Source organism: Psittacula echo (assembly GCF_963264785.1).
Source record: "Psittacula echo genome assembly, chromosome: 6".
NCBI lineage: Eukaryota > Metazoa > Chordata > Aves > Psittaciformes > Psittacidae > Psittacula > Psittacula echo.
Genome location: NC_137743.1, coordinates 28,882,699 through 28,909,185, shown reverse-complemented (window position 1 = coordinate 28,909,185; position 26,487 = coordinate 28,882,699). Strand labels below are relative to the sequence as shown.

General features: G+C 44.3%; 1 protein-coding gene across 1 annotated transcript in view; it reads right to left on the bottom strand.

Annotated features, from left to right (window-relative positions):
- Positions 1-11,452: 11,452 nt before the first annotated feature.
- SLC15A2 (solute carrier family 15 member 2) overlaps positions 11,453-26,487 on the bottom strand; it is a gene marked incomplete at its 5' end in the record, with an annotated part of 39,647 nt that continues 24,612 nt past the window's right edge. Inside the window, 9 exons of the mRNA XM_080621094.1 lie at positions 11,453-11,847; positions 12,670-12,774; positions 13,980-14,126; positions 16,548-16,644; positions 17,693-17,803; positions 19,625-19,671; positions 22,309-22,473; positions 23,168-23,293; positions 25,249-25,330. Coding sequence (XP_080477220.1) covers positions 11,671-11,847; positions 12,670-12,774; positions 13,980-14,126; positions 16,548-16,644; positions 17,693-17,803; positions 19,625-19,671; positions 22,309-22,473; positions 23,168-23,293; positions 25,249-25,330 — 1,057 coding nt within the window. The 3' untranslated portion in view covers positions 11,453-11,670. The remainder of the gene's footprint in view (positions 11,848-12,669; positions 12,775-13,979; positions 14,127-16,547; positions 16,645-17,692; positions 17,804-19,624; positions 19,672-22,308; positions 22,474-23,167; positions 23,294-25,248; positions 25,331-26,487) is intronic.

The window sequence follows — 26,487 nt, the reverse complement described above, 5'->3', positions numbered from 1 at the left end:
AGATTGTAAACTAAGAAGGGAACAAGAAAAACCTGGTAATTTGTTTGTTAAATATTTGCAAACTGTCATATCAATAATGGATAATAAGAAAATTCTGGCCCTCCAGAGCTGATGCATAACACAAAGCTTTGCTGTATTGCACCTGAACTATTATCTATAGCACATTTATTATTATAATAGATGAAAAACAAGTTTCCTGGCTGAAAAACAAGATCAATTTGAGCTCAAGCTATTTGGATGCTTTCTAAATGTTGTAATTAAAATGCAGCATGAATGTTCCTTGGGAAAAGTGAAAAAAAAAGAGAGAGAAGAATAGCTTTACTAGAATTACATACACCATTCAGCTCTGACTCAATAACCTGAGAGAAAAATAACAAGCAAAATTGTGTTTGTGTGCAGTCAGACATTTCTCATCTTCAAGGCTTGATGCAGGGCCTAAGCTAACAGATCTTTTCCTACTGGGTCAGGATCCAGCCTCAGGCTTGAGAATTTGATGTAGGCAGTCAGCCTAGATTGCGCTGAGTTCCCTGTGCAAGTCAGGATTTGATTAGAGTCCAGCAAAGAAACCCAGCTGAGCATTCTTGCTGCAAAGAGAGCTGTAGTTTATGGGGAAAACAAAACACAAGCAACTGTAGAAAGAGATAAAGGAGCCACCTGTGTGAAAGGTTTGGCAAATGCCTGGGGGATGGAAGTGGTCCCGAGTGACATTTGACCCCTGCCCAGTGTTATCACAAACATCAAAACTTGCAGGAGACAAGCATGATTCTCACCTCCTTGGGCAATTAGAGGCTCACAGGCACTTCCCAGAAGCTGCCTGCCACCCTGCAGAATCGGGCTCTTTTGTTCTGATAAAGAAGTGACTAGTGAGTTACAGCACCTCTCTAAATAAATGCATTCTCTTATGTCTTTTAATCATAAGCCCTGTGAGGCTCCTAATACCCACAAGTGCAATCCAAATCAGCCCATCAGATCAGTTTATCAAAGGGGCCTAATTTAATCCCAGTCTTTGATGGAGACAGGAGTGGTCAAAGTCTGTCTTAACGATTTGCTACATTTACTTAGCTTGCAGATCTGTGGCATGAAGGGCACTTGACTCCAAGCACAGCATTGATAGTGGGAAGGCATGACAAGGAAGACAAAACTGGCAAGAGTTTGACAGCCTCAATCAAGAGAAACCACGGCAGAAACCTGGAACAATAGTGGAGACTGAAAAGGCAAAATAAACCTCATGATGGGTGTCACCACAAGTGACATCGTGAGACTGGTCAAATAAATTGTTGGTGGCAACAAGCTCCCTTGGAGCATCACTACTATGAAACACCCACCAAGGTGAGAACCAGAGCAGATTAACCCAAGCTCAGAAATGCAGAGCCAGAGGAAAGCAAGAGCAAAGTATCGGGGATGGCAGAGCTGCTATGACCTGGCATCATCCCCTCCCAGCCACAGCAAGATGCAGCAGGCAGGAGATGACACCTTTATGAGGAAAAGTGCCTTCTCTTCCTCTAACAAGCTGAAAAGGGGCTCAAAACTTTCAGAGTTGAGCAAGTTCAGTCAAGGTGCATCTTTTAAAACCACTGGGATGTATTGTGTTCCTTTTCAGCCCAGTAAGTCAGTTGGCCCCAGGAGATATAATACATTGACACCAGCTAAGAAATCCTGAGCAGACGTGAGCAGAAACCCAAAGGAAGGAGCCCAAATCCCAGTCTTCAAGGGACGCTGAATGATGAACAGCATTAGGATTAAACGCACTGAAGATCGGGTTCTTATGGAAAAACTAGCAGCCCAACCTTCTTCAGAAAGAAGAGCGGAGCAGTGTTTCACTCTACAGTAAGTGATGGATGTGCACACACTTAAAAAATCTTCAAGGAAAACCCCCAAACCTTTACTAGGCAAAAACCAGCTGATTCTGAAGCACTCAATGGCTTTTAATAGTTTTCAGCTCAAACAGAAGAGGGAACTCAGAGTCTGCATTAAGGAAGTTCGAGGAGTGCTGCGGGCTGTGAGAAATGAAGCACAACCCCTTTGGTTTTAACCAACATACACAAAAGGATGGTGCATAGAAGGATCAAAGAAGTCCTCCAACAGGAATTAAAGGACTATACCGGCACCATTACCACAGAGGGATTCTTCATGGCACTATCACAGTTTCTGCAGAAGATGGATGGACCATCTGTCTGCAAACAGGCAAGGCCATTTGGCTATTTTATACAGAGAGTGCAAGTGCTCAGGATAACCTTTGGGGGCAGGGGGGAAGGAAAGGAAAACAGTAACATTGGCTTCAAAAGCAGAGCCACAGCCAGCAGACAGCAAAGGGTGAAATGCAAACATTACCCAGGCTGGCTAATCCCCACAAAGGGACTGCTGGTCAAAAGCATATCAAATTCTGTATGAAGTGTCAGGAAGCAAAGCTGGTGCTGACAGACCATGAATGGCACACAGGTGGGCTGGCCAGTGCTGGGACATGGGAGCTGCAGCCCCAGAGAGACATCTGAGCATCCACTGGCCTCTGCGGAGCTCAGGACACAGCAGGATCTGCACTGCATGACCTCACATTGTGGGGAGCCACACTGACTGACAGCAGCTCACCTTTTTGAAAGGGGGCATCTCCTGGGGTCTGCTGAATTCCTGCTGGCCTGTTTCACCTCTGACTTGGGCAGGAAATATCCAAACTGGCACAGCACCTCTGAGAGGCTTCTGTCTTTGGTAGGGACAGCATGAAGGCCTACTTGGGGTGTTTTGATACACAGGTTAAACAAATAAAGGCTCCAAGAGCCAGACCTCAAAGCAACAAATTCATTTTCACTCAAAAAAACTTCTTCTGTGGGTGGGCACATAATACAGTGAAGTCTGGGACATGTCAGTAACCTGAGACCTGGTCGCTGCATTGGGTAAGTAGATGAAGAAGGAGAAGAAAGTACCCCACCACAGGTGAGCAGCACCAGCACGGGTACCTGTGTCAGCTCTGCCCAGGCACACAGCCTGCTGCTCCTCACCCAACAGCGTCAGTAGCTGACACCTGCCATCACCACAGTAATAACAGGGATCTCCCAGCAAAACACCGACACCAGCTTTTAAAACATGCCAGTTAAACCTGAGAAGGCCACAGGGCCAGCCCCACTGACACCAGCAATCACTGCTCCAGCACTGCTAGCAGAGGAGCCAGCCCCACTTCACCAGATGCAGTGTCCTCACTGATGAGAGATCTGTTGCAGATGCAGCCCACTGAGCACACATTAGTGCTGTGATGAACACAAGCTGAGTGTCTTTCTCCTACTACTCTACAAGAGAAAAACTCACAAACTGACTGATGGAGGAGGGCTCCAGAGCCTCCAGCATAAGTGGGAGGCTGGAACAAGCAGCCTGACCATAAATAATGTATGAACAAAGGCCAACTAAAACAACCTGGGGCCACAGGCAGCAGAAATGGACCCCCATGGCTGGTAACAGCAGCATTTGGGGCCAGAAGTCCCTGCAGCTTGACAGGACACAACACAAGGGCTGCCTGTGGGCAGCTAACTGGGCACAGGATAGATAGGAAGGACACACAGAGATACTGGATTACCCCAGTAATTCTAAAGCGATTTGCCTGCAGAAGATGCATTGGGCCACACAAGGCTGTGACAAGGAGCCAGAGCCAAAGCAAGCCAGGGCAGTTGCCCTACTACTACCCAGATATTGGCTCTGCCTGATTTCTGCCCAGACACGGTAGTCCTGTGAGCAAGAAGCTTTTCTGGCTGCAGAAAAGTGGGCAGCATTATCCAGGACAACCCCTAAGAAGACATGCTGTTCCTGGCAGCAGAGAGGCTGCATGAGAGGAGGAATAAGCAAGGTGCTGATAGCTGGCAAAGTCATGAGGGAGAAGTCTGAGTGACTTCTGGGCAGGGAAGATCAGCATGTGGGACTGAGGGGGCTGACTGCTAGCAAAGGGAGTCATCTGGAGCTAACTTGAGAGACTGAAACAAGAGGAAAACCAAGCTGCAGTTTGGGAAGGGTACGTGTCTTCCACAAGTCAGTTCAGCTTCTTTTCCTTACACACCGGGTAGATGGAACAGGACAGGCCAAGCAGACTGAACAACATATGCAATGACAAAACATAATCTAAAAAGTGATGTTTGCTTGATTTTTGTGCCTTCAGCTTGCCTGCCAGTTGACACACTGCTGGATTCCAACTGCAGCTCCTCCTTGCTCCAACTGAATTGTTACATTCTGGGTTAGGTTTTTAGTTTCTGTAAGCATATTAAAACTTTAATTAAGCCATAAACCAGTGTTTTAGCAGTTTTGAGGGGAAGTTTTTCCATTTATCTTGTTGATTACACCTCACAGGTCCTTAGTTTTGGCCTAAATTTAGACCAATTCTGTCTGAGCTCTGCAGGATAGATGCTAAAACTTCATTAAAAATGAAGAGGGTTGATCAGCCAACTGTGGGAGCCTGGAGTGTGTCTGCTCTGCATCCTGGTGCTCTTCTGATCTACAGGTAGCAGAGGCAAGTTAATGTTGATCTCCTGGTAAAACACATTATGGGAAGACCTTCAGAGGATGCTGCAGCTCCTTGCTTCAATGCTCACAAAGAAACAACTGGTTTCATTCCTTGTTGACCACCTGACATGGCAAGGAAGGAGGGATTTTAAACAAAGCAATTATTTTCCTTCATACAGTTTCTGCAGTGCAGCCTGAGCCCTTCTCAAGGCAACATGTTTAACAGTGTCCCCCCCTTTTCGTCTTTCTGGGAACCACTTTGCAAGAGCTGAATGAGGGTCCTTGTTTTACAAAGCCTGTGGTATCTCCAACAAGGAAACAACACCCTCATGCTTAGCCAGCTTCACTAGGGATTTTGGTTTTCCTCTAAATTGCTGAGGAAATCCGAAGGGTAAACATCTACTTGTACATGACAGGTTTATCGCATGTGTTAACACGAAAGACTAGTGTAAATCCAGCTATCAACATGCAAAAACATGGCCAGATCTGTCAACATCTGGGGCCAGAAACATCTCTTAAATGCTGTTTTAGAACTATAGCACAATAACAAATGTAGCGATAATGAAATGCAGAGTCTGGTACCGTCCAAAATTCAGCAGCTGTGCCATTTGCGATGCAGCTGAACTCTCTTTAAGCTGCTGGTGCTAGAAAGTATTTCTTGTAGTGAAGCAAAGAAATTCAACAGAGAGAGGACATAGAAGAGGAGGTTATTCCGAGAGGACACAGAAGAGGAGGTTATTCCTCTGTGTATGACCCTGGCTAAAACGACCCATTAACCACCCTTAACTGTAGCCCTCCCTCCTGTGCTACTCATAGAATAGAATAGAATGGTTAAGGTTGGAAAGGACCTTGAGATCATCTAGTTCCAACCTCCCTGCCATGGGCAGGGACACCTCACACTAAACCATGTCACCCAAGGCCTCATCCAACCTGGCCTTGAACACCGCCAAGGATGGAGCATTCACAACCTCCCTGGGCAACCCATTCCAGTGCCTCACCACTCTCTCAGTAAAGAATTTCTTCCTTATACCCAATCTAAACTTCCCCTGTTTAAGTTTGAACCCGTTACCCCTTGTCCTGTCACTACAGTCCCTGACAAATAGTCCATCCCCAGTATCCTTGTAGGTGCCCTTCAGATACTGGAAGGCTGCTATGAGGTCTCCACGCAGCCTTCTCTTCTCCAGGCTGAACAGCTCCAGCTTTCTCAGCCTGTCTTCATATGGGAGGTGCTTCAGTCCCCTGATCATCCTCGTGGCCCTCCTCTGGACTTGTTCCAACAGTTCCATGTCCTTTTTATGTTGAGGACACCAGAACTGCACACAATACTCCAAGTGAGGTCTCACGAGAGCAGAGTAGAGGGGCAGGATCACCTCCTTCAACCTGCTGGTCATGCTCCTTTTGATGCAGCCCAGGATACGGTTGGCTTTCTGGGCTGCGAGCGCACACTGAAGCCGGCTCATGTTCATTTTCTCATAGACCAACACCCCCAAGTCCTTCTCTGCAGGGCTGCTCTGAATCTCTTCTCTGCCCAGCCTGTAGCCGTGCCTGGGATTGCTCCGACCCAGGTGTAGGACCTTGCACTCGGCATGGTTAAACTTCATCAGGTTGGCACCAGCCCACCTCACAAGCGTGTCAAGGTCCCTCTGGATGGCATCCCTTCCCTCTGGCGTATCAACCGAACCACACAGCTTGGTGTCATCGGCAAACTTGCTGAGGGCGCACTCAATCCCACTGTCCATGTCACGGACAAAGATGTTGAACAAGACCGGTCCCAACACCGATCCCTGAGGGACACCACTCGTTACCGGTCTCCAGCCAGACATCGAGCCATTGACCACAACTCTTTGCGTGCGGCCATCCAGCCAGTTCTTTATCCACCGAGTGCTCCACCTATCAAATTGATGTCTCTCCAATTTAGAGACAAGGATGTCGTGTGGGACAGTGTTGAACGCTTTGCACAAGTCCAGGTAGATGACGTCAACTGCTCTGCTCCTGTCCATCAGTTCCGTAGCCCCAACATAGAAGGCCACCAAACTGGTCAGGCAGGACCTATTTGTATTACCTATTTGTAACACACCTTCAGCTGTGTTTTGCAGTACCAAGGGGAAGCCAAGGTGGTGGCTGTCATGGCTGGTGGTGGCATCACTGGGAGCACAGTTGCCGCCTCCTCCTCCAGTCACTGCAGATCCAAGGACACAGGTCTGTATGCAGGTTTTGCAGCGCACCAGAACTACAAACCAGTTTTCAAGCCATGGGTGACTAAATCCCATGATGGCCCTTCACCACCAGTTAGGAGAGCACCTTCAGAAAGGTCTGAAGTCATCCACTATTTAATCAGCTGAGCTTTCCACTTCTCCCATATAATTTTCTCTGCAATTAATTTGATGTGAGGAATTTCAACTGTTCATTGAGGAGTTTGGAAAACCTAGATCAAATAGCCATTTCTTTCCTCCCTGCTTGTCAGTCTCCAGACTCCTTGCACAGCACCTCAGGCCAAAGCCAAGGCCAGTGAAAACTTTTCTTTTCACTTGCTCGCATTACGCTTTCACAATAAAACTCACATCCAGATCACTGCTCAGGAAAACCACATCCTCCATCAGGGCAAGCCTTGCCCCAGGCTACCTTGCCCAGCCCCACTTGGGTCTCCAGGGAGGAACTAGCTCCTGCACCTGGCCAGGCTTCTGTCTCCCAGCCGGCACTGACAACATGCACCAGCTGCATGCTAGCCCATCCCATGCAGACCTCCCAGGGCTCATCTTCTGGAATCTTCCAAAAATCATCTTCTGGAATTGTGGGGAAAGGAAGAGGGAAGAAAAGAGAGACACAAGCCCCTTGAGCTGCGATGAGCAGCTTGTTACCTAAAGGTGTTTGACTGCCTCAGGGAGAACAGGTAAATTTAAAGACCCCACAGTCAAGAAGTTGTTTTGGTGAGTTCGAAAGCTCACTTTTTATGCTTGTCTCATGCTAAGGTGGAAACAACACTGACCACACTTGCAACCTAACTAAGGGGAAAAATATGTTGAGTAACAGCCAGTGCAACTGCAGAGAAATTTGCTGCACAAAAACATCTTTATCAGAGATCATGCTTAGGAAAAACAAACGAATACACATACTTCTACAGCGAAGCCAAACTCCTGCAATCTCCATGACGGCTTGTGCAGCAACATACCCAAAGATCCCCATCAGCTCAGTACTATCCCTTAGCTGGAGATGATAATTTTTGTACATCAGCCTCCAAAACAGCTGGTGTGATCTTTCCCTAATCTGTTCCAGGGCAGACTACACCAACAGCTGAGACTCCCTACAGTGACAGGCAAAGCTGGACAGGCAGGAGGCTGCTAATTCTCTATAGATGTTCATATAGCTTTACATATACTATCACTATTTTGAATTCTCCCTCTGATCCTAAATCAAGGAATCAGAAGGAATAAGGAATATTGTTCTAAAATTGGATGGTTCCATCTCTGAGCTGACTGTATGGAAGACAAACCCAGAGACTTCAATACTCCACAGAATCACATCCTAAATCTTTGATCCAGTCTTGGGTCCACTTGAAAGTGATGAAACGGCTCCAAGGAGTTGTGGCTCTAATACTGGAGAAATGTTATGCTGAGTGTGCTATTTTGCCACCTTCTCCAGCTACAGCAGGGGCAGCTCTTAAATTAGAGGCCCCAGCCTGCTCCTGGCTGGCTGTCAGCACGCTCAGTGGAAATCCCTTCAAACTGCTGGTGCATTTCAAATAAATGGGTCCCATTAGCAAAATCTTTACAACTGCAGCTGAAACCGTGGGGAAGGACCACACCAGCAACCAAGCAGGCAGATGGGAGGAGGACAAAGATTCCAATAGGTGATGATGAGCAGCTGGGAAGAACTAGCGGTGTCAGCTGGAAGAGAAATGTAATCAGCCCTTTGAAGGGGCTGCAGGAGCAGCTCCCAGCCTCATGTTAGCACTTCATTTATAGCATTGCTTTCCTGTTCATAACCTTCCCAACTGTGAACTGCAATTTTTCTCCTCCCCTTTCCTCCCCACCCCCAGCATTATGGTGATGGTTTGGAACATGGACATGTTTGGAAAGGGGCAATTTGGCAGCAGGAGCTTCAAAAGCTACAGATGACATCCTAAATGTATCTTCTATGAGTTTGGAATGCTTCATTTAAATTAAGCTCAGAGTGTATGACAGCTTCTGGTAGTGCAGCCAATAAGGAAGTAAAACAAAAATCAAAAGGTTCTTGAGCATATGTAGTCTTAAAGAACTGGACACACTGCTTTCCCTCATGCCACTATGAGCTGCTTACCAAGTGCGTCCCAAGGAAAGTGCTCCAATAATTTTCAATTGTCTCTTCACCACATATGCCCTTGAACCCCAATGCACTTCTGAATTCAAGGCTTATAAAAAATTAAATGCTCCAATAATTCTAAATTCTGTTTGTTCAGTGCTACTGGAGCCTGTCCATTCCTTCAGTTTGGGGATTTTTGTTTTGTTTGCAGGGGGGAGAAAGAAATCTTTTCTATTAGTGCTTCGAATTGGAAGTTGGTCAAATAGCATCATAGTAGAATGATTCAGCAGCCTCTGAGCTGATTCTCAGTGTGTCATAAAGCAGGATTAGGAAAACAATGTCTGGAGGAGAAAGAACCTACACAAAGAATCACGGCAGGAGAACAATACCAGAAAGGAGTAGAGGGAATAATCCTCACTTGGCTTCTGAGGAGCAGGTTGGATGACCTAATAGATGTTTTTCAATGCCCTTCATTCCCTGCTGAGTTGCAGGGTTCAGCTGCCTGGATCCAGACACCACAGCTTAATAAAGGGCTTTGCATTGACTGAACACCATTAAGTGTTTCTGTGTGCAGAACCGCAGCCTGGTGTCATCTGAGACCATGGTGGCCTCTGGCACAAGACTCAGATGCTATTTCACAGCAGGCAGGAGTTTATGCAGAACTAGTGGTGGAAGATCATGACAGGAAGCAAAGGAAATAATCTCAGGCTGTGAGTCTTCCAGTTATAAACTAAAAAGTGAGGTTTTCTCAGTCTCACTCAAGAAGACACACATACACAAAGCAGCACACTAAAGTAGCAGAGGTGTCAAACTAAGTGTATTCCCTAGCACTGTCCTGAACAGAAATTAAATTAACATGTATTTTGTAATCTCCTGAATCAAAGCATCAGCAAACAAATATGGCCAATGCCAAGATAGAAAAGGAAAGCATCACTTACAGAATCATAGAATAGTTAGGGTTGGAAAGGACTTTAAGATCATCTAGTTCCAACCCCCCTGCCATGGGTAGGGACACCTCACACTAAACCATGTCACCCAAGGCCTCATCCAACCTGGCCTTGAACACCGCCAAGGATGGAGCATTCACAACCTCCCTGGGCAACCCATTCCAGTGCCTCACCACCCTCTCAGTAAAGAATTTCTTCCTTATACCCAATCTAAACTTCCCCTGTTTAAGTTTGAACCCGTTACCCCTTGTCCTGTCACTACAGTCCCTGACAAATAGTCCATCCCCAGCATCCTTGTAGGCGCCCTTCAGATACTGGAAGGCTGCTATGAGGTCTCCACGCAGCCTTCTCTTCTCCAGGCTGAACAGCCCCAACTTTCTCAGCCTGTCTCCATACAGGAGGTGCTCCAGTCCCCTGATCATCCTCGTGGTCCTCCTCTGGACTTGTTCCAACAGTTCCGTGTCCTTTTTATGTTGAGGACACCAGAACTGCACACAATACTCCAAGTGAGGTCTCACGAGAGCAGAGTAGAGGGGCAGGATCACCTCCTTCGACCTGCTGGTCACGCTCCTCTTGATGCAGCCCAGGATACGGTTGGCTTTCTGGGCTGTGAGCACACACTGAAGCCAGCTCATGTTCATTTTTTCATTGACAAACACCCCCAAGTCCTTCTCTGCAGGGCTGCTCTGAATCTCTTCTCTGCTCAACCTGTAGCCGTGCCTGGGATTTAGTATCTATTCTCTGTGAACCTGAAGATCCTGTTGACAACTTCTTTTAAATTAGGGCATACCTGTTACAACTGCAGCCTTGAAGGACAGAGGAAGGCAGAGACTTTCTCAGGAGTTTTACTAGATCAGCAATGGTTGAATTACTTCTATGCAGAATGTGAAATCACAGATTGACACAACCCAGGAAAATCAGACAGTTATATCACACTTCTGATAAAATAGCTATATCCAAAGTTTAGTAGAGGGACACAAAAACAGGGAGAAAAGAAAAATCTCCTATGGTCTTCTCTTGTAGACCAAAAAGATGATAAAATGCATCCTTATTTAACTCTCTGCAGGATGTCTGGAATTTTATAGACACTGTCACAATGTGTCTCTTGATAGGGAATAACTGAAGCATGAGATAAGAAATCAGCCTTATCCTAACTTGCAGTGGCAAGTGCTGTAAAAGGAAATGCCCAATAAAGACTTAATATCTAGGAAGATATCTGCAAGTAACTGCCTAGATTTCTGAAATAAGAAAGTGTAAACCAATTCTCTAATCACATACAGTTAAAGAACAGCATCAGTTGCTAAAATTCCTAGGAAAAAATCAGAATCAGAGAGATGGTGGCATACACATCTTCTTCAGTAGCGTTTGGGGAATGTTTTAGCCTGCAGAATTTAATTCCCTGTTATTACTTCTTAGCCTGGAGGTGAAAGTCATAAATCAGGAACATTCATAACATGCAATAATGGGGTGAAATACTCATAAGGAGAGTTACATGATAAAATCCTTTGGGACCGTAACACTTCCAGTCCTCGGTGACAGCATTAAAAATTCTCCTGTCAGTAACATCTATTCTTCCCCAATTCCTATACTGGGTTTTCATTCTTTCTACCAACATCTCCAAATTTTGCTGTCATATAGCATTCCTTCCACCCCTCCTCCCTGCTGCCCTAAATATATGTTTAAAACCAATCATAGGAAAGCATCCTATACTTAAAAAGATAGACAGGTTTTAAATTACACTGTATTTACTTGAGGGTTTTTAATACCAGAGGAGCTTTCCTAGGGAGTTTTGCTCTGATTTTAGGACCCCCACTGTTTTTACAAAGGGCTATTTAGTCCCATTTAGAAGATGGCTACATTTTGAGTAATAAAGACTGCAATACTATGAAATAAAAGAACATTTTCCCCACCCTTCTTTTACTCTCCCATCTTCTGATTAAAAAAAAAAAATATCCCAACCCATCATGTGTTAGAGCTTTGTTTTCTGCGTAACGAGACTAATCATGTTTCCTCTGCTTGAGGTCTCTCTCTTCTCTTCTTTTTCTTCTAGGTCCTCTGGATCCACACTGACATAGAAATATCCCATGATGGAGAAAATAATGCAAACAGCAAAGAGGAGAACAGTGAACAAGACAAATTCAGCCCACTAGAAAAGAAAAAAGAACAGCAGGTCAGGAGACCCCAGACTCTCAGTCCAGGGGACATCTCTACACCTTCAAGTGCTTTTTAAAGAGCTGGGTGAAAATTACTTTTCAGTTTCCAAAATTGTTTACAAGATAGAAATCCTGTTTTCTGGTAAACCCATGTACACATGATTTAATTATGAATATGTGACATACTTTGAAACAAACCTGTTTGATTGGGCTAGTTTCATTAAATCTTTTCTTAGAAATCCATCCTGACTGCAACATACCTGTCTGGGCTTTTTGCCCACAAGTTTCCTTTGGAAGAGGCAGTTTCATGTTAGCCAGAAACAAGCCCCAGTTCACACCTTCATGGCACCATCCCAGAAGCCTGATAGCCTCAATTTAGCAACCTCCACACCACAACCTCCCCATGTGAACTCATCATCTCAAGGGTGCCACAGGTAGCTTGCCCTGAGGGAGTCCCAAGCTAGACAGCTGAGGAGGCTGACAGCCCACTGGGCTACTTGGATGAAGGCAAGCTGCTTTTGGTAAGCAACTGAAATTTGTGGCTGGCATCGTGTACAGGCTTCAGGCCCACATGAAGCCTGCCTGCCTAGGGCTGAGCTCCATCAACGTTATTGCAGCAGTGCAGGTCACTATTATTTACTGCCACTGGGAGGCTTACGGAGGGCCACTGCTCCAGAGGGCAACACACGGCCCAGCAGTCTGCCATCACTCAGCTGCAGGAGCCTGGAGCTATGCAGGAAAGCTGTGCCTCCAGGACATGGCCATCCAGCGGCCTGTTCAAAAGCATTACCACTGTTTTGAGAGCCAAACCATACCTGTGCCATTGGTGCAGCCTGGGCAACAACGAGCACAAAGGTATTCCCAACAGCCACTGTAAGCAGCCAGCCTGCCTGCAGCACCGACTTCATGCTGGCTGGAGACTGAAAAGAGAAGGGTCTGATAAGTGGGTATCACACTGTGCCCTTCTGCTCTGGTTCACTCTGTGATGTCCTGCCCAGTGTGGATGTCACTGGGCTCAGTCTAGGAGATGGGGGAAATTTTCTCTATGCAGAGTGATTAATCTCAACAACTTCGTACAAGAAACTCTCAAAACATGTCCTCCAGGAGGAAACATGAAGAAGGAGATGCTGCTTTTGCACAGCTGGATCCTCATCATCCCCAATCCTCATCATCTGAAATTGTACAATCGAAAAGTCCAGGGAACCACACAACACCACCTGCAGGCTGTAGTCTGATGCCATGTGGCTGTACACCTTTGGAACTGGATGTTGAACTTCCTGTGACGACGAAGTTTCTACATCCCATTACAGATTTTCCCACTGTTAATGAATATCTGCAATTTACTCCAGGGATAAATTTGAGTAGCTTCAGCTTTTTGATGTTGTAATGTCTCCATCCTCCTCTTATCATAAACCTTCTTCCTAGACAACAATCAAATCAACCCTTGCACACTTGTTACCCCTTGCTCTCTTTTTCAGACTCATGTAGGCTTAGACCCCTTCACTCTCTCCATTTAAATTACCCCTTGCTCTCTTTTTCAGACTCATGTAGGCTTAGACCCCTTCACTCTCTCAATTTAAAGTCTCCATCCTCCTCTTATCATAAACCTTCTTCCTAGACAACAATCAAATCAACCCTTGCACACTTGTTACCCCTTGCTCTCTTTTTCAGACTCATGTAGGCTTAGACCCCTTCACTCTCTCCATTTAAAGCAGATTTCAAAGCCCAGTGCCACCATATAGTCCTTGAGATACCTTTGACTTTTTATCACTGCAAAATACATACTACAAAATATTTCACTGGGAGAAAAGACTGATATTACACTATTCAGACCTTTCACATTAAAATAAACTTATATCCAGTTCTGTTCTGTGTCCTCAGCTTCACTAGAAAAAGAGTGTCCTGAGTATAATTGAGAAGAGGTATCCTTCAGAGTATCACAGAATCATAGAATAGTTAGGGTTGGAATTAATTTAGTTTGAGGGCACCCAGCAAGCTGTGTTACAAACCCACTTTTTTCTGAAGCTAGTCAGTGGCATGCCAAAGGATATATTACAAGTCAACAGCAGATGCAGGAATAAATCCTGAAGTCTAATTGTAAGCACCTTATCTTTAAGTGGAGTACCTGAGAATAGGAGAAGGCCAGACCTGTAATGGAGAACATCACCTCCCCAGCAGATATTAATAAGTATTGTGGTAACTGCCAAGCCATATGGACATTGTTGGCCTTTATGTCTTCTGACTTCCATGTCTTAACAGCACCTCCAGAAACCTAGCATGAAAATACAGGCACACTGATTAGCTGCTGAAAGATCAGATCCTTCTTAGCCTGGACAGAAACAGCAAATTTACCAAAACAAAATTTTAAGCAAAGATGGAAGCAAATCTCTGCCCTAGAAGCACAGCTATGGGTCTGACACCTGCCATTTTCAAGCCTGTCAGGAATGGGATGACTCCTACTGCACAGGTGGCAGGATGGAAGCATTCCCACACATTCATGTGCCACAAGAGTTGCTTAAGCTATTGCAAACCAACAAGTTGTCTTCTGTAGGGGGGTTGGGAGAAGTCTGTGTGGTACTTGTGCCGAGCCTGTGGCCCACTGCTGTCCCCAAAGACAGAAGAGGACAAAAGGATAAACACTCATTGCATGATGTGGTCATTGTTCCCATTTCATCAGCACTGTACAACTCCCCTACAATAACAGGGACACCCAAAGAAATCCAGTTCAGGAATACCAAGAGTAGCAGAGACTGCCCTGTAGCAGATGTATTCAATTAGTTATGGTAGCTGTATTCCTAATTATTTTTGTTTGCTTTCCCAGGTGTAACTAATATTGCCTCTGATGCACAGAGGCTCAGAAGCAGAAAGAGGTCTGACTAGTAGCCACGAAAACAGGAGGCTGAAATGACTTCAGGCAAAAAAACCCACATTTAAGGAGAGTACTTGCGAAAATACAAGGGATATTTATGAGATGCACTTAATCACAATGCAGGGAGGCAAATCAAGACAGTTTTTTACCAGGCTAAAAGAGGTGAGAGGAGAGCTGAGCATTGCTCTTTAGCCCATAAAGAAATGTCGCAAGCACCATACTATAACTGCACACTGAGGAAGGCTGGGTAGAAGGCAGCATCTCTATGATTTAAGCGTCACAGTCAGCCACGTTAGCAGACGAATATATTGCATTCCCGGTTCTTCTATATAGCACTCCTGGCAGAGGAGCAGGGCTTAGTACAAATCACTCCAATAATTACAAAAATATCTTGGCCTGGAGCAAACTAACTCTCTACAAAAGGAAGAAACCACAGGCAGAGATGGAAAAACAGAGGGTCAAAAAGACTAAAAGACTACCACAGGGTCCAGAAGGGCTAAGGCACAGAGCCACCCCAGAGCAGTCATGGCTACAACAGGGACTTTTGTAGATGGGCCCACAGACTGGAATTCTTGCCCACAGTGATGTGAGACACATCTACTTCAACTGACCCTGACTCAGTTGTATTTATCAGAGGCTTTAGGGTAATATTATTAGTGTAATATTCTTAATGCAACTTCTTGTCTTAGTTTCTCATCTGGTGAAAAAGGCTTGCAGCCATGGAGGAAGGGTCTGGCCAACATCAGTTCGAGTGTGTATGTGGTTTATGTACATAAATCTCTGCACTCACAGATGGCAGCATCTGCCTGTTCCCCCCAGGACTGTGCATCCTACTCTAGCTACCGAAGTTTAAAAAAAAATGCCAGGTGCCTTGCAGCTCTATTTTCCCCCCTGCGTATCTGGACTCTGCAGACATGAACAGCTCCCATTAATTGCTCAACAGGGAGATGTTACTGCCAGGGAGTAGCTGACAGCAGTTTGCTCTGCTCATCACAACACAGTACTCAAAGGGCAGCTTAGCAATGTGTCCTGTCAGACCTGGTTTGTCTGTGTGAGTATGCAGTGGAAAGGTTAAAATGGGAACTAAGCTGATCACGTTCATCTCTGTGGTTCCTGCCAGCTGGAAAAGGGTTGCAGCAGCGAGCCTAAGAGGCTGGCAAGCTTGGAAAGGAATCCACCCCCACAGAAGTGCTCATGCCCCATTAGGGCTAGGTTGTTCAGAAAACCATGCCTTGACTTTACACTAGGCTCCTGAGCTGTACAGACAGGAAGAGGAAGAAAAACAGATGCACTATCTCACCCACTTCTTCCTTCAACACTTTATCCCTCTTCTCCCCACGTGTAATCTACAAGTCTTGGAAGGTCCACCTTCAGATCAGTAAATGCAAGGATATTTCAGACTGTTTCTGCAGAGTTTTTCAGGTGTGAGTTACTGTCAGGTACAGTATTTTAAAGACCACAAGCAGAGTCAGCTCTTGGTAGACTGTCATAGCTCTTTGCAGTGCGCTACATCAATGCTAACTGAATAAGGATGGATGGCATGAGACCAGCACAAATCGCAGATCACATGATTTTCCACGGAGGATCTCTATCAAGGAAGAGATCTTACTTCTCATTAACCCATGAGATCTGACAAGATCACAGTGTAAGGCGGAATGAGTACCCATCTGCCTTGCTTATGTAGGTGCCAAAAACTTTCACTAGCCCTTGTATAATGGACTGCCTTCAGATGGCTACTGCCCAGGTCTTGCAGGGTAGAGAAAGCAAGTGAGAGTCACCAACATAAGAATAAAAGCAGCTTGTTACCATTACAGGGACACTTACGTTAGTTATCACAATGGTGTATGAGGCGCCGAAGTCAAGCAGCCCTAGCTCCAGGGGAAATTCTCCCATTTCAGTTATGCATTTTCCATTATTATATCTAAATAAAAGGATGAAGTACAGTATTTCCCAGTTAGTCCCACTGACAAAGAGCATCAAATATGCCCATACAATGGAGCAGGGAGGATATATGATGCAAAGCTGCAGTAATGTTTGTGTCAGACAATCACTAGAATTGTCATTTTTCCTTCCAGAAACACTTTGGCACTAAGTGGAGTTCACCTAGTGACTTGCGCTATTGCTAACAGTTTTAAATGGTTTCTGCTGCTTCCTGGCACTGATATTTTTGCCCCTCAGGTTTGTTTTCCTTCCAAACTTCTCCTCTCCTTCAAGAACTGTGGGCCAGACAAGTTAGCCAGGCTCAAGCAGCCTTCAGGAAATCAGAGATACGCACCCACAAACCACTTTGTTTCCTTTCAATAGAGCAAATTAGCCTTCAGATTTTTTCTTCTGGTTTTGGATGTGTGAGATGGCACAGAGGCTCAGCAACATTGCTGCTTCATCCTACTAAATTGCAGCAATAAATATTTTGGATGGAACTGATGCAAAGAAAAGCCATGAAGCTTGTTTTGAAACATTGCAAACACCAGAAATACCCTGCAAGCTCCAACTCCAATGCTGCCAAACCAAGGCCATATGGAGCCCCTGTCTAACAAGCCCAGCCTGCAAAGCCATGTAATGTTACTTGATGTTATCAGCCCACATACAAAGACTCTGCAGTGTGGAATATGAATTGGCCTTTCCCTGAGAATACCCTAACAGTTGGGCCTGTGAGAATATCAAAATAGAGGAGGCGTCAAATGCCAGAGAGGACTTTACTATGTCCACCTTATTCTGATGACAAATGCACAGGAATGGACAGCCTCTTCCCTCCAGCTCCCCACAAAACATAAGAAACAAGCTTCTGCACCCACAGGAGTTGCCTGGAGCTGCACAGAGCTGATAATTCTGTTTTTTACAAACATCTGCCCCCTGCAGGCAAATGCCAAGAAAATAGCAATGAAAGTTTTGCTATTCACCTAAAAAAGCCCCACTGTATCCATGGAAGGGCCTCAGGAAGGACCTTCAGCTCAGCAAAGGAAACTTACTTGTCCCTCTCTAGCAGCGAGTACTCAGAAGCACTGTAGTTTCTCTGAACAGTAATGAACCATTTGCTGTCAATGGTGAGGTTGACATCTTGGTTCAAACCATTAATGAATCTGCAAAGAAAGCATATTTCATTGAGTTGTCAGACAGGGCAGGAGAAGCATAATATCAGACACTTCAGAAGTGCACTCTCTCTCCCAAAGCATTCTGTAACTCCATAAGGTTATGACAGCTTTCCCTGCAAGTTACCAAAATATGTCTGATTCGTTGCCCAGTTTTTCAATATAAAATTAATTTTCTCTGCTGTGTAATTTTACCCTCTTACTCTCTTCTGTGAAAAGTGACCCTCACTTCTTTTAGGTTAGGACTTCCAGGCAATCTCTTCCCAGAGACCTTCAAAGACTGAAGTGTGTCTAGAGGAGGCCAAGATGATCAGTGGGCTGGAGCACCTCTCCTATGGAGACAGGCTGAGAAAGTTGGGTTTGTTCAGCCTGGAGAAGAGAAGGCTCCAGGGAGATCTTATAGCAGCTTCCAGTGCCTAAAGGGGGCCTACAGAAAGCTGGAGAGGTACTTTTTACAAAGGGCATGTAGTGACAGGACAAGGGGAAATAGCCTTAAACTGAAAGAGGGTAGATTTAGATTAGGAAGAAGTTCTTTACTGTGAAGGTGGTGAGACAATGGCACAGGTCGTGGAAGTGTTCAAGGCAAGGTTGGACAGGGCTTTGAGCAACCTGATCTAGCAGAAGGTGTCTACTAGACATGGCAGGGGGTTCGGAACTAGATGATCTTTGAGGTCCCTTCCAACCTAATTCTATGACAACTGCTCTGTGGCTGTTTGAGAGGACAGAGCCCCAGCCTACACCAGAAAATTATAAAGTTGTGTGTCCTGATGAGTGTGCACACCATGCTGGTGTATTTTTCAAGGAGTTTCTACCAGTGGGAAAGAGTTTTATAGCAAAATAAGGTATTTGCACCAAAAACAAAGCTTTCACAGGAACGTTCTCTTGGTTTTCAGTTCTTAAAATGGGGCTGAAATCCCTGAAGATAGTCGAGCTTAACAAAAGTACCTTGTTAGTGGAAAAATAGTTTCTTCTTAGTGAACGTTCTTCACAAATTGTTGAAGGGAAAGTTTTGAGATTTTGTCAAAAATGTTCACAGGAAAATATAAAACATTCCTGACTGCAGTTATTAATCAGTTCTCAAAGGTGGTGTTTAGCCAGTAGAAGCCTTTGCAAGCACAGGGCTACGAGGAGATACTGCTCTCATGCTCTATCAACATAGGTTTTAGGATAAGGCAGCTTATGCATCTCAGCACCCTCACATAGGTCTGGTGATGTGGTAACTATGACTTCAGTGAGATGACACAACCTCAGTGAGACGACACAACCTCAGTGAGATGACAGCACAGGCCTGTTCATGGACTAGTTCAAACTAGGAAAGTAGACTAGGTGCTTAAGCAGGCCCTAATGCGCAGCTGAACTGTTTATGAGGATATAAAATGGTTGCTGTATGAAATTTAGTAGGCATTTGTGAATGAGTTTGGGTGACATAAGTGAACGTCATGAGCTGGCCAGTTTGCAGAGAACAAATGGCAACGGCTCCTTTCCAGATTGCTGCTTCTCTTTCTTTCCCAAAAGGTGGAACACAGCGAGATGTGTTACCACTCTTCCAAGGGAGATCTTTTCTGTTGCCATCTAAGCTCAGACTACTCTAGGCAGTAATGCCTAGTAAGCAGCAATAATGCTCAGCTCTGCCTAGCAACTGTTGGAGGTGACATGCTGTCAAGCCTCCACAGCTGACACCTGAGTCTTGCATGAGAAAAGTGAACTAGATTCCAACCTGAAAACATCTGGGTTATGTTATATACAGTCTGTATTAGACAAAAGCAGTTTCCCTCATCCCACCTCCAAATCCTCAAAAAAAGCCATTCCTACCTAACAGCTGCTAAACCATTTTCTGGCTTTGCTTCCAAGTCTGTAATCTAAAGAGGGAAAGAAAGAAAATCAAACAAATTTATTACTGCTGCCTTGTTACAATGTGTAGCAGAAAATACTAGTGTCTATGGAGTTACGTGTTGCAAAACCCATGGAAATTGACTGGACTGTCACATAAGCTTTACATCAGGCCACAGACGTCCTGGTACCATGAGGCCGACAGCAAAATTTCAGCTCCACCAAGGGCTTAAGATGAGATCATACCTTTTTTCCTCATCTCCTGCCTAACAAAGGCTACAGAGTTTCAGCCAGTCACCCCTTCTGCTGAGGCATGTAACACCCTCCAAAAAGTATTTGCCTTGATCTGAAGATAGCAAGAGATCATTATCCACATGAGCTTCTTTCAATAATTAGTTACAATTAAGCATGAGTACTTTACTCCTGCAAAATCTGCAACTGCCTAACTTTCAGACCTTGATTCTTGGCATACTCATAGACTTCACAGAAGCCTAGAGCCAAGAGGAGCCACTAGGTTACTGCTCTGATCATCATGTATCATTCATTTTCCCTGACCCTCCATACTCAGGACATTAAACTGTTGTATGGTGCAGGCAGAGAGCAGGAGAAACCAAGATGCACTGAGCTCGATTGCACTCACAGTCTCTGCAGACACATCCCTGAAATGGCCACCTGGCTGGGCACACTGGGAACTGAGAGTGCCTCTCCTGGAGATCACAGCTCAATAATTAACATGATCTATACTCACTTGAGGAGAGCCTATTCGGTGTACAGTGATGAAAAAAGAGACAGCAAAGACAGCCCTGCCGTGAAGGTTGTATGTCACACAAAAAGAATACAGAGCAAGGTTCTTGGTTGGTAGAAATCCACAGCTGTGCCATGTCCCCTTAAGCTGGCAGGGCAATTTCAGGTTTTGCTGCCAACAGATGGAACCCAGGCAAGCCAAAAGGGTCCGAATCTACCTTCAGAAACTGACTTTCTCTCAAAATTTTCCAGCCCTTTCTCTACACTCTCTTCATGATGTTAAACCATGGGCTTCTGAGACCAAGGATCCAGAATTTCAGTGTACCTATAAAATGTCTATTGTGCTTCAGTGCGATATGCTGACCCACAGATAACTTATGCCCTAAATAACAAATAGTCACAGTGAAAAATAAATGTCAAAGCAATAAATAATAAACAACATCATAATTTTCTTCCATGGGAGACACATGGGGATTAAAACTCTAGTTTGTGGCAGAGAGGCCAGCCAAATTACTACTCGATGATCCCCAGAGCTCTCAAATTCATTTCCTGCCTACTCAACAGCCCATAAAGGAGAAGAAAACTATTTCAGATTGGATCCTTCCAGGAAAGCACTCCCATCTGAGTGAGGAGGCCAAACCCAGCAGTGAGGAAGGACATCAGGGGCACGGCTACTCGGGGGCAAGCCCTGCAACACAGCAGTGATTCTAGCATTGCCTTTGTTGCATTGCAATGCTGGAAAAGCAAGTATTATTTACCATACCGTCTTCCACACTTCCCTTATCTACAGCTGAGAATGACAGGTCAATTGCATCAGCCAACAGCACAGCTGTTTACCAGTGCATGGCAGCCTTCCTGTTCCAGGGTGGGCATTAATTTAAGCACAGACTAGATAGCTAGGGCAGCACAGAGATCCACTGAAGCTCAGAGACTGCTTTGCTCCAGACTGTCACAGGCTTTCACTTCTTAAGGACTGTATGAAAATCACTGTATGAGTATCCATTACTTAAGCTAACAGCACACTGTCATTAGGGTCACAGGGAAACTTAACATTGTGCAGTAATGAGCCCCAGGCTCTAAGCTATAAAGCAGAAAAAAAAAAAAACAACAACAAGAAAAAAAAACAACTAAATCTTAGGGAAAACTAAATCCTTAAAACTCCTCATTTTAAAAAACAGTTACGCGATTTCTGCTATACAATATTGAATGTTTGGTGTGGCAACCCTGCAAGGCTAAGAAACTGCTAAGAGAATTGATATTTTAGCATAAGGATAGATTCTGTTGGCATTTACACACCTGCCCACGTGCAATAACACCATTCATTTCAAGAGAGGATACAGCTACACGTAAAAGATACATGAATCTGGCCCTATACAATCCATATGCCTCTCTGTTGCAGCAATACACAAACGTCCAAACACAGCCGGCTCCACTGCAGAGCTTGAAATGAGCTTAATCATTTATTCTGCTCAGCAAAACAAGTGGGCCTTCTGTGCATTTTCACTAAACACTTGCAATAACTAAACCCAGAATCATTCCTCTGATGCTGTTATTCCAGCCCAGCCCTAGAGCCTCTTTAACATCTTTTCTTTAAAGAACCATCTTTGGGGGAAAATCTCCAGCTCTGTTTCCTCAGCTTTCTCAAGCTCTGCTGCCTAGCAGGCATGACTTTGGTCTCCCACTGCAGCATTCACTGGATTAAAGTGTGCCCAGAAACTCTCAGATGCCATAACGCCTCTATTAATCAACCAGCAGAAATATGTACAGATCCAGTGCTGCTAGCTAAGAAGTCAGGTTTAGAGCATCTCAGAGCAATCAGACAGACATTTCAACTGAGAAAATGAATTAATGAGCCTATTATCCCATTGTATCATCACAGTCACTGAATTAATACTGTATTTACACTTCACTCCCACACTCACTAAGCGGCTTGATAGGTTTCCTTCTGCCTCAAAAACAATTAAGCTGTATACTGATTTTTCCTTCATGGTGTAGTTAAAAGGAAGAGACAATCCTTGATATTGCAGGGTGAAGCGAAGGCTCTGTTGCTCTCCATTCAATATTAATTTTGAGTACTCAGCTGGGTTCTGTAGAGAAAACAGACATGGTTACACTTGCTTCAGATAAGAAAGGATCTAACTTTTCCTACCAAGTGCAACCCTACCCTCTCTTCAAGGGACCCTCTAAAGAGAGGTCAGAGCTGTTTTCTACAGCAAAAGACCTATGGTGATATGTAGGCTTTGAGCTGGTCAAGCCAGAGCTTGGAGTACCTTCCATTGCCAATGGTCTGGTGACTAATGGACTGCCCGTCTTGAGTCCCAAATTAGTTTGAACGGTAAAGTAGTCTGGAAGCTGAAATAGGAAACAACCCAGTGCCCATGCCCAGTTAAATGCCTTCCCATTTCTTTCCTACTTTGGAGGTAATACTTTTCATATGCCATCCCGACCCCAGCAGTAATGCCTGGTCTGAGCACTGAAACATTTGAGTTGAATGTCTCTACATGCTCATCTCAGTACAATTATCCTTTATTCCAAATTACTCACGAATCTAGTTAGCCATTTCCTTCTTTGCCATAGAAATATGTCTTCAGACTTTCCATTTCTGTCTCATCAATGGAGATAATATGCTCCATTTTTAAAGTTATTCCCATGCACTTCTAACGTGATGAAGGAGAACAAGCTCTAGTATCTCTGGGCTTTATTAGAAAATGCCTGGAAAAAAGCCCACCCTTTCTTCAATGGGACACAAGTCAGGCCCTCTAGCCCCACATATATGCTTACCTGAAAAGCCTCCACAGCCTGCTGAAATAAGTCCTTGTCTTGGATTGTCACTTGAACAGGGTTCTTTGCCAAATTCAGGACCCGAATTAAACTTTCTTCTGGGACAAGTCGAGGCATATCAGTTTCCTAATTAAAGTAAAAGGCTTTAAGTGCCATCTATGTGCTTCATTAGCACTTTAATATCTCTTCATTTTTAGCCATAATAGCCTTCCTCTCTGTAATGACACTTCTCCATCTCTTCCTCATCAAAAATTCCACTGAGAGAAAACTGAACTTAAATCTTATTTAGGGAGGTTTTCTTGTAGTAGCTCAATAGCCAACCTATCATTCCACCCAAAAACTGCTCTTCACACCACTAAGCATACAGGCTACACAACTGCTGGGTAGGTATAACAATGTCACTGCTTTCATTATACAGCTCCCTAGTGCCTGGATTTAATCAACTGTAATATCAGAATGGAAAAATTGTGCTTAGCTTTCAAAAGCAGTGACCAGAATAATTATTTCCCACTGCTGTCAGTGACTGGGAAAAGAATTAGGCCAGAAACTAAGCAGTTTTGAAAATCCCAGTCCAGCTCCATGTCTGTAATCGGTACTTCTGCATCACTTAACACCATGCTCTCTAGCAGCTGACTCTATAGATCTTATTCCCTGTTATCTGAGAAAGGGAAGACAATGCCTCTACCACAGAAGTATCTCTTTCTGTCAGGCATCATTTCCTAGAAAGAGTACATCAATCAGTATCAGCTTCGCACTACCTGTAGATCTAAAATGAATTATATTTAAAAAAAAAAATAAAAATTCTTTTTTCCTCACTTTATTTGCAAGTACCTGCCAGCAATACTCCAGAGATACTAATTTTTTTTTATCTCATCATATAATTTGGGTATTGCACACAGGGCAGTTGTTTGAAATTAACTCAGTGGGGAGACGTAGTGGCAGAGAAGACAGAGCGACACTGATTTCCCTACAGCCACATGCTGCTGTGGACTAACAAGCCTGTTAATGTGATTCAGAAAATTCCGTTATTGTGGCTTATGACTTGTGCTACCCACAGCCAAGTGAAGGTGGGCTACCCTATCCTCCTCTTTGCTAGAGTTTTTAGTGGCCTTCCTGGTAAAATTTCCATGCTCATGGAGGGGGTAACCTCTAATTCACCTTGCCTCTGCCCGAGGAGTCACTCACAGCCAGAGCAGATTTTCAAGTGCTTGGCCAGAGCTGCTGGTGGTGGCAGTAACAGCATTCCTTTCCCGTGTAAAGAGATCAGAAAGAAGACCTGAACCCACAAAGTTTCATTTCAGCAGGAGACTTGGGAGTAGATTCACCTGAGCAACCAGCAGATGTTAGAGTCTAGGGCTGTGTGCCAGCCACTCTGACAGAACATGGTAAGTATACATGGAAGCTTTAAAAATTAATCCTATAGTAACTTTTGTGAGACAAAGGTTAGCCAAAGTCTGCACAAGGTTGGTCACGAGCCAGAAACAAACAGTACAAATCTGCAGGGGCTAGCATTGAATCTACAAGAAATTTACTGCCATCCTGTCTGGGGATGCCTGGCAGTCCCTGATGCCTGTGACTACAGAAGTGACTGCATTCACCTGCCTCACAGGAGAAGCAGTCTGTCTTGTAAAACACCACACCCCCTCCCTAAAGTAGGAAAGTAATTAAATTAAAAAAGCAAAACTACCACACACACAGCAAACCCCAAACAGTAAAGTAAAGGCAAGCTACAGTAAGAAATAGGAGAGAGAACAGACTACCTTTTGGGAATTAATCACTAGCATTAACTAGATGTCTGTCAAGCACTTTGATGATGGAAATCTAGAATATAGACCAATACAGATGACCGGCACAGCAAAACTGCAAAGACTAGAAAGAGCAAAACAGATACAGACAAAGAGAGGGAAAAGTAGACAAAGTAAGAATTATCATTAGCAACTGGATCAGTATGCTTCATTGTAAAGAACACATTAAAAATTATGATCAAGGAACACAATGGTTAAAAGGATTATCTAACAGGCATCAATAAAGACATCCCAGAGAAAGAAAGTATTTTGAGGAATCCCTTATGCTATACTTACATTTATTTTGACTTCTACAATAGCTGCAAGTCCAAACGCCATCCCTGCAAGGATCATACCTGTTGCCATTTTCCTAATTGGTCTAGGGAGTAAAAGAAAGATGTGCCATTAACAAAAGAATTAAGTAATTTTAAATATAAAATACTATTTCTCAGAGCCAAAAATGTCAAAACCATGTAATAATCTGTCCAACAGGCGGTACCGGGGATGACGTGCTGTTTAAAATTGCAATTATTTAACTTTAAACTATTCTATTTTTCCATATGAGGCCAGTGCTGAGGCCAATTAAAACTGGTGTGCCATTAAAAAAAGCTCTTTGCTTGCAAATTTCATATTATCTTGTTCCTAGCTCTCCCAGTGGGAATAGCTCATGGCATTATGTTAACCTGTGATGTTGGACAGAGCAGTAGAAATTACATATCTTCAAGTCCCTTTTGGGAAAGGCAAAAAAAAAAGTAGCATGCTATTTAGCAGCGGGAGGAGAAAAATGCATAGTTTGTGTCATCAACGTTTCTGACCATCTGTGGCACCATTCTGAGTTATTTCTTTTGCCAATACATTTACATTTCTAGAGAATAAAGAGCTTGCTTCTGAACTTGGAGCAAAACTAGTGTAACTCTACCAAAGTTACATGTGACAGTGACATAAAGCAGAATAAAATAGGTCCAGAATGGCAGGTCCAAACTGAGTATTGAGTTGTTGAGATTCAAAACAAGTCTAGTTTCAGATTCAGCAGTCTCCACTCTTTGTAAGGGTCTGAATCCACATTCCAGATTGACTGTGCTGTTGGAAATCCAGATTAGGAACCCAAATTCTGTCTCCTGGTTTTGTTTATCCAGTATCTTAGTTTGGATTAGGAACATGCTTTATAAGCCCATCTCTTACTTATTACCCCTTTCCATGCTATGGTTCACATTGAGAAGTGGTGCTGGAGCTCAAACTCAACTAGCAAAGTAAATCCATGAGTGCACATAACATAATTCCACTGCTAAAGGCTATCAAGTCCACAGAGACAGACTACAGATACTCTAAAGTAAAATCAGCAAAACTGCATAAAATGGGTTTCAGAACCAACCTGGAGGTCTGCTCCTATTACATTGCATTTCTTGCTTACATAGACAGGGGATAACACGGATAACATGCTTGGGCCATATGGAAATAGCCTTACCTACTCACTGGTTCAGATCCTAGTGTGGAATCTATTTTCACAACACCACATGTAGCCCACATAGGACAGTG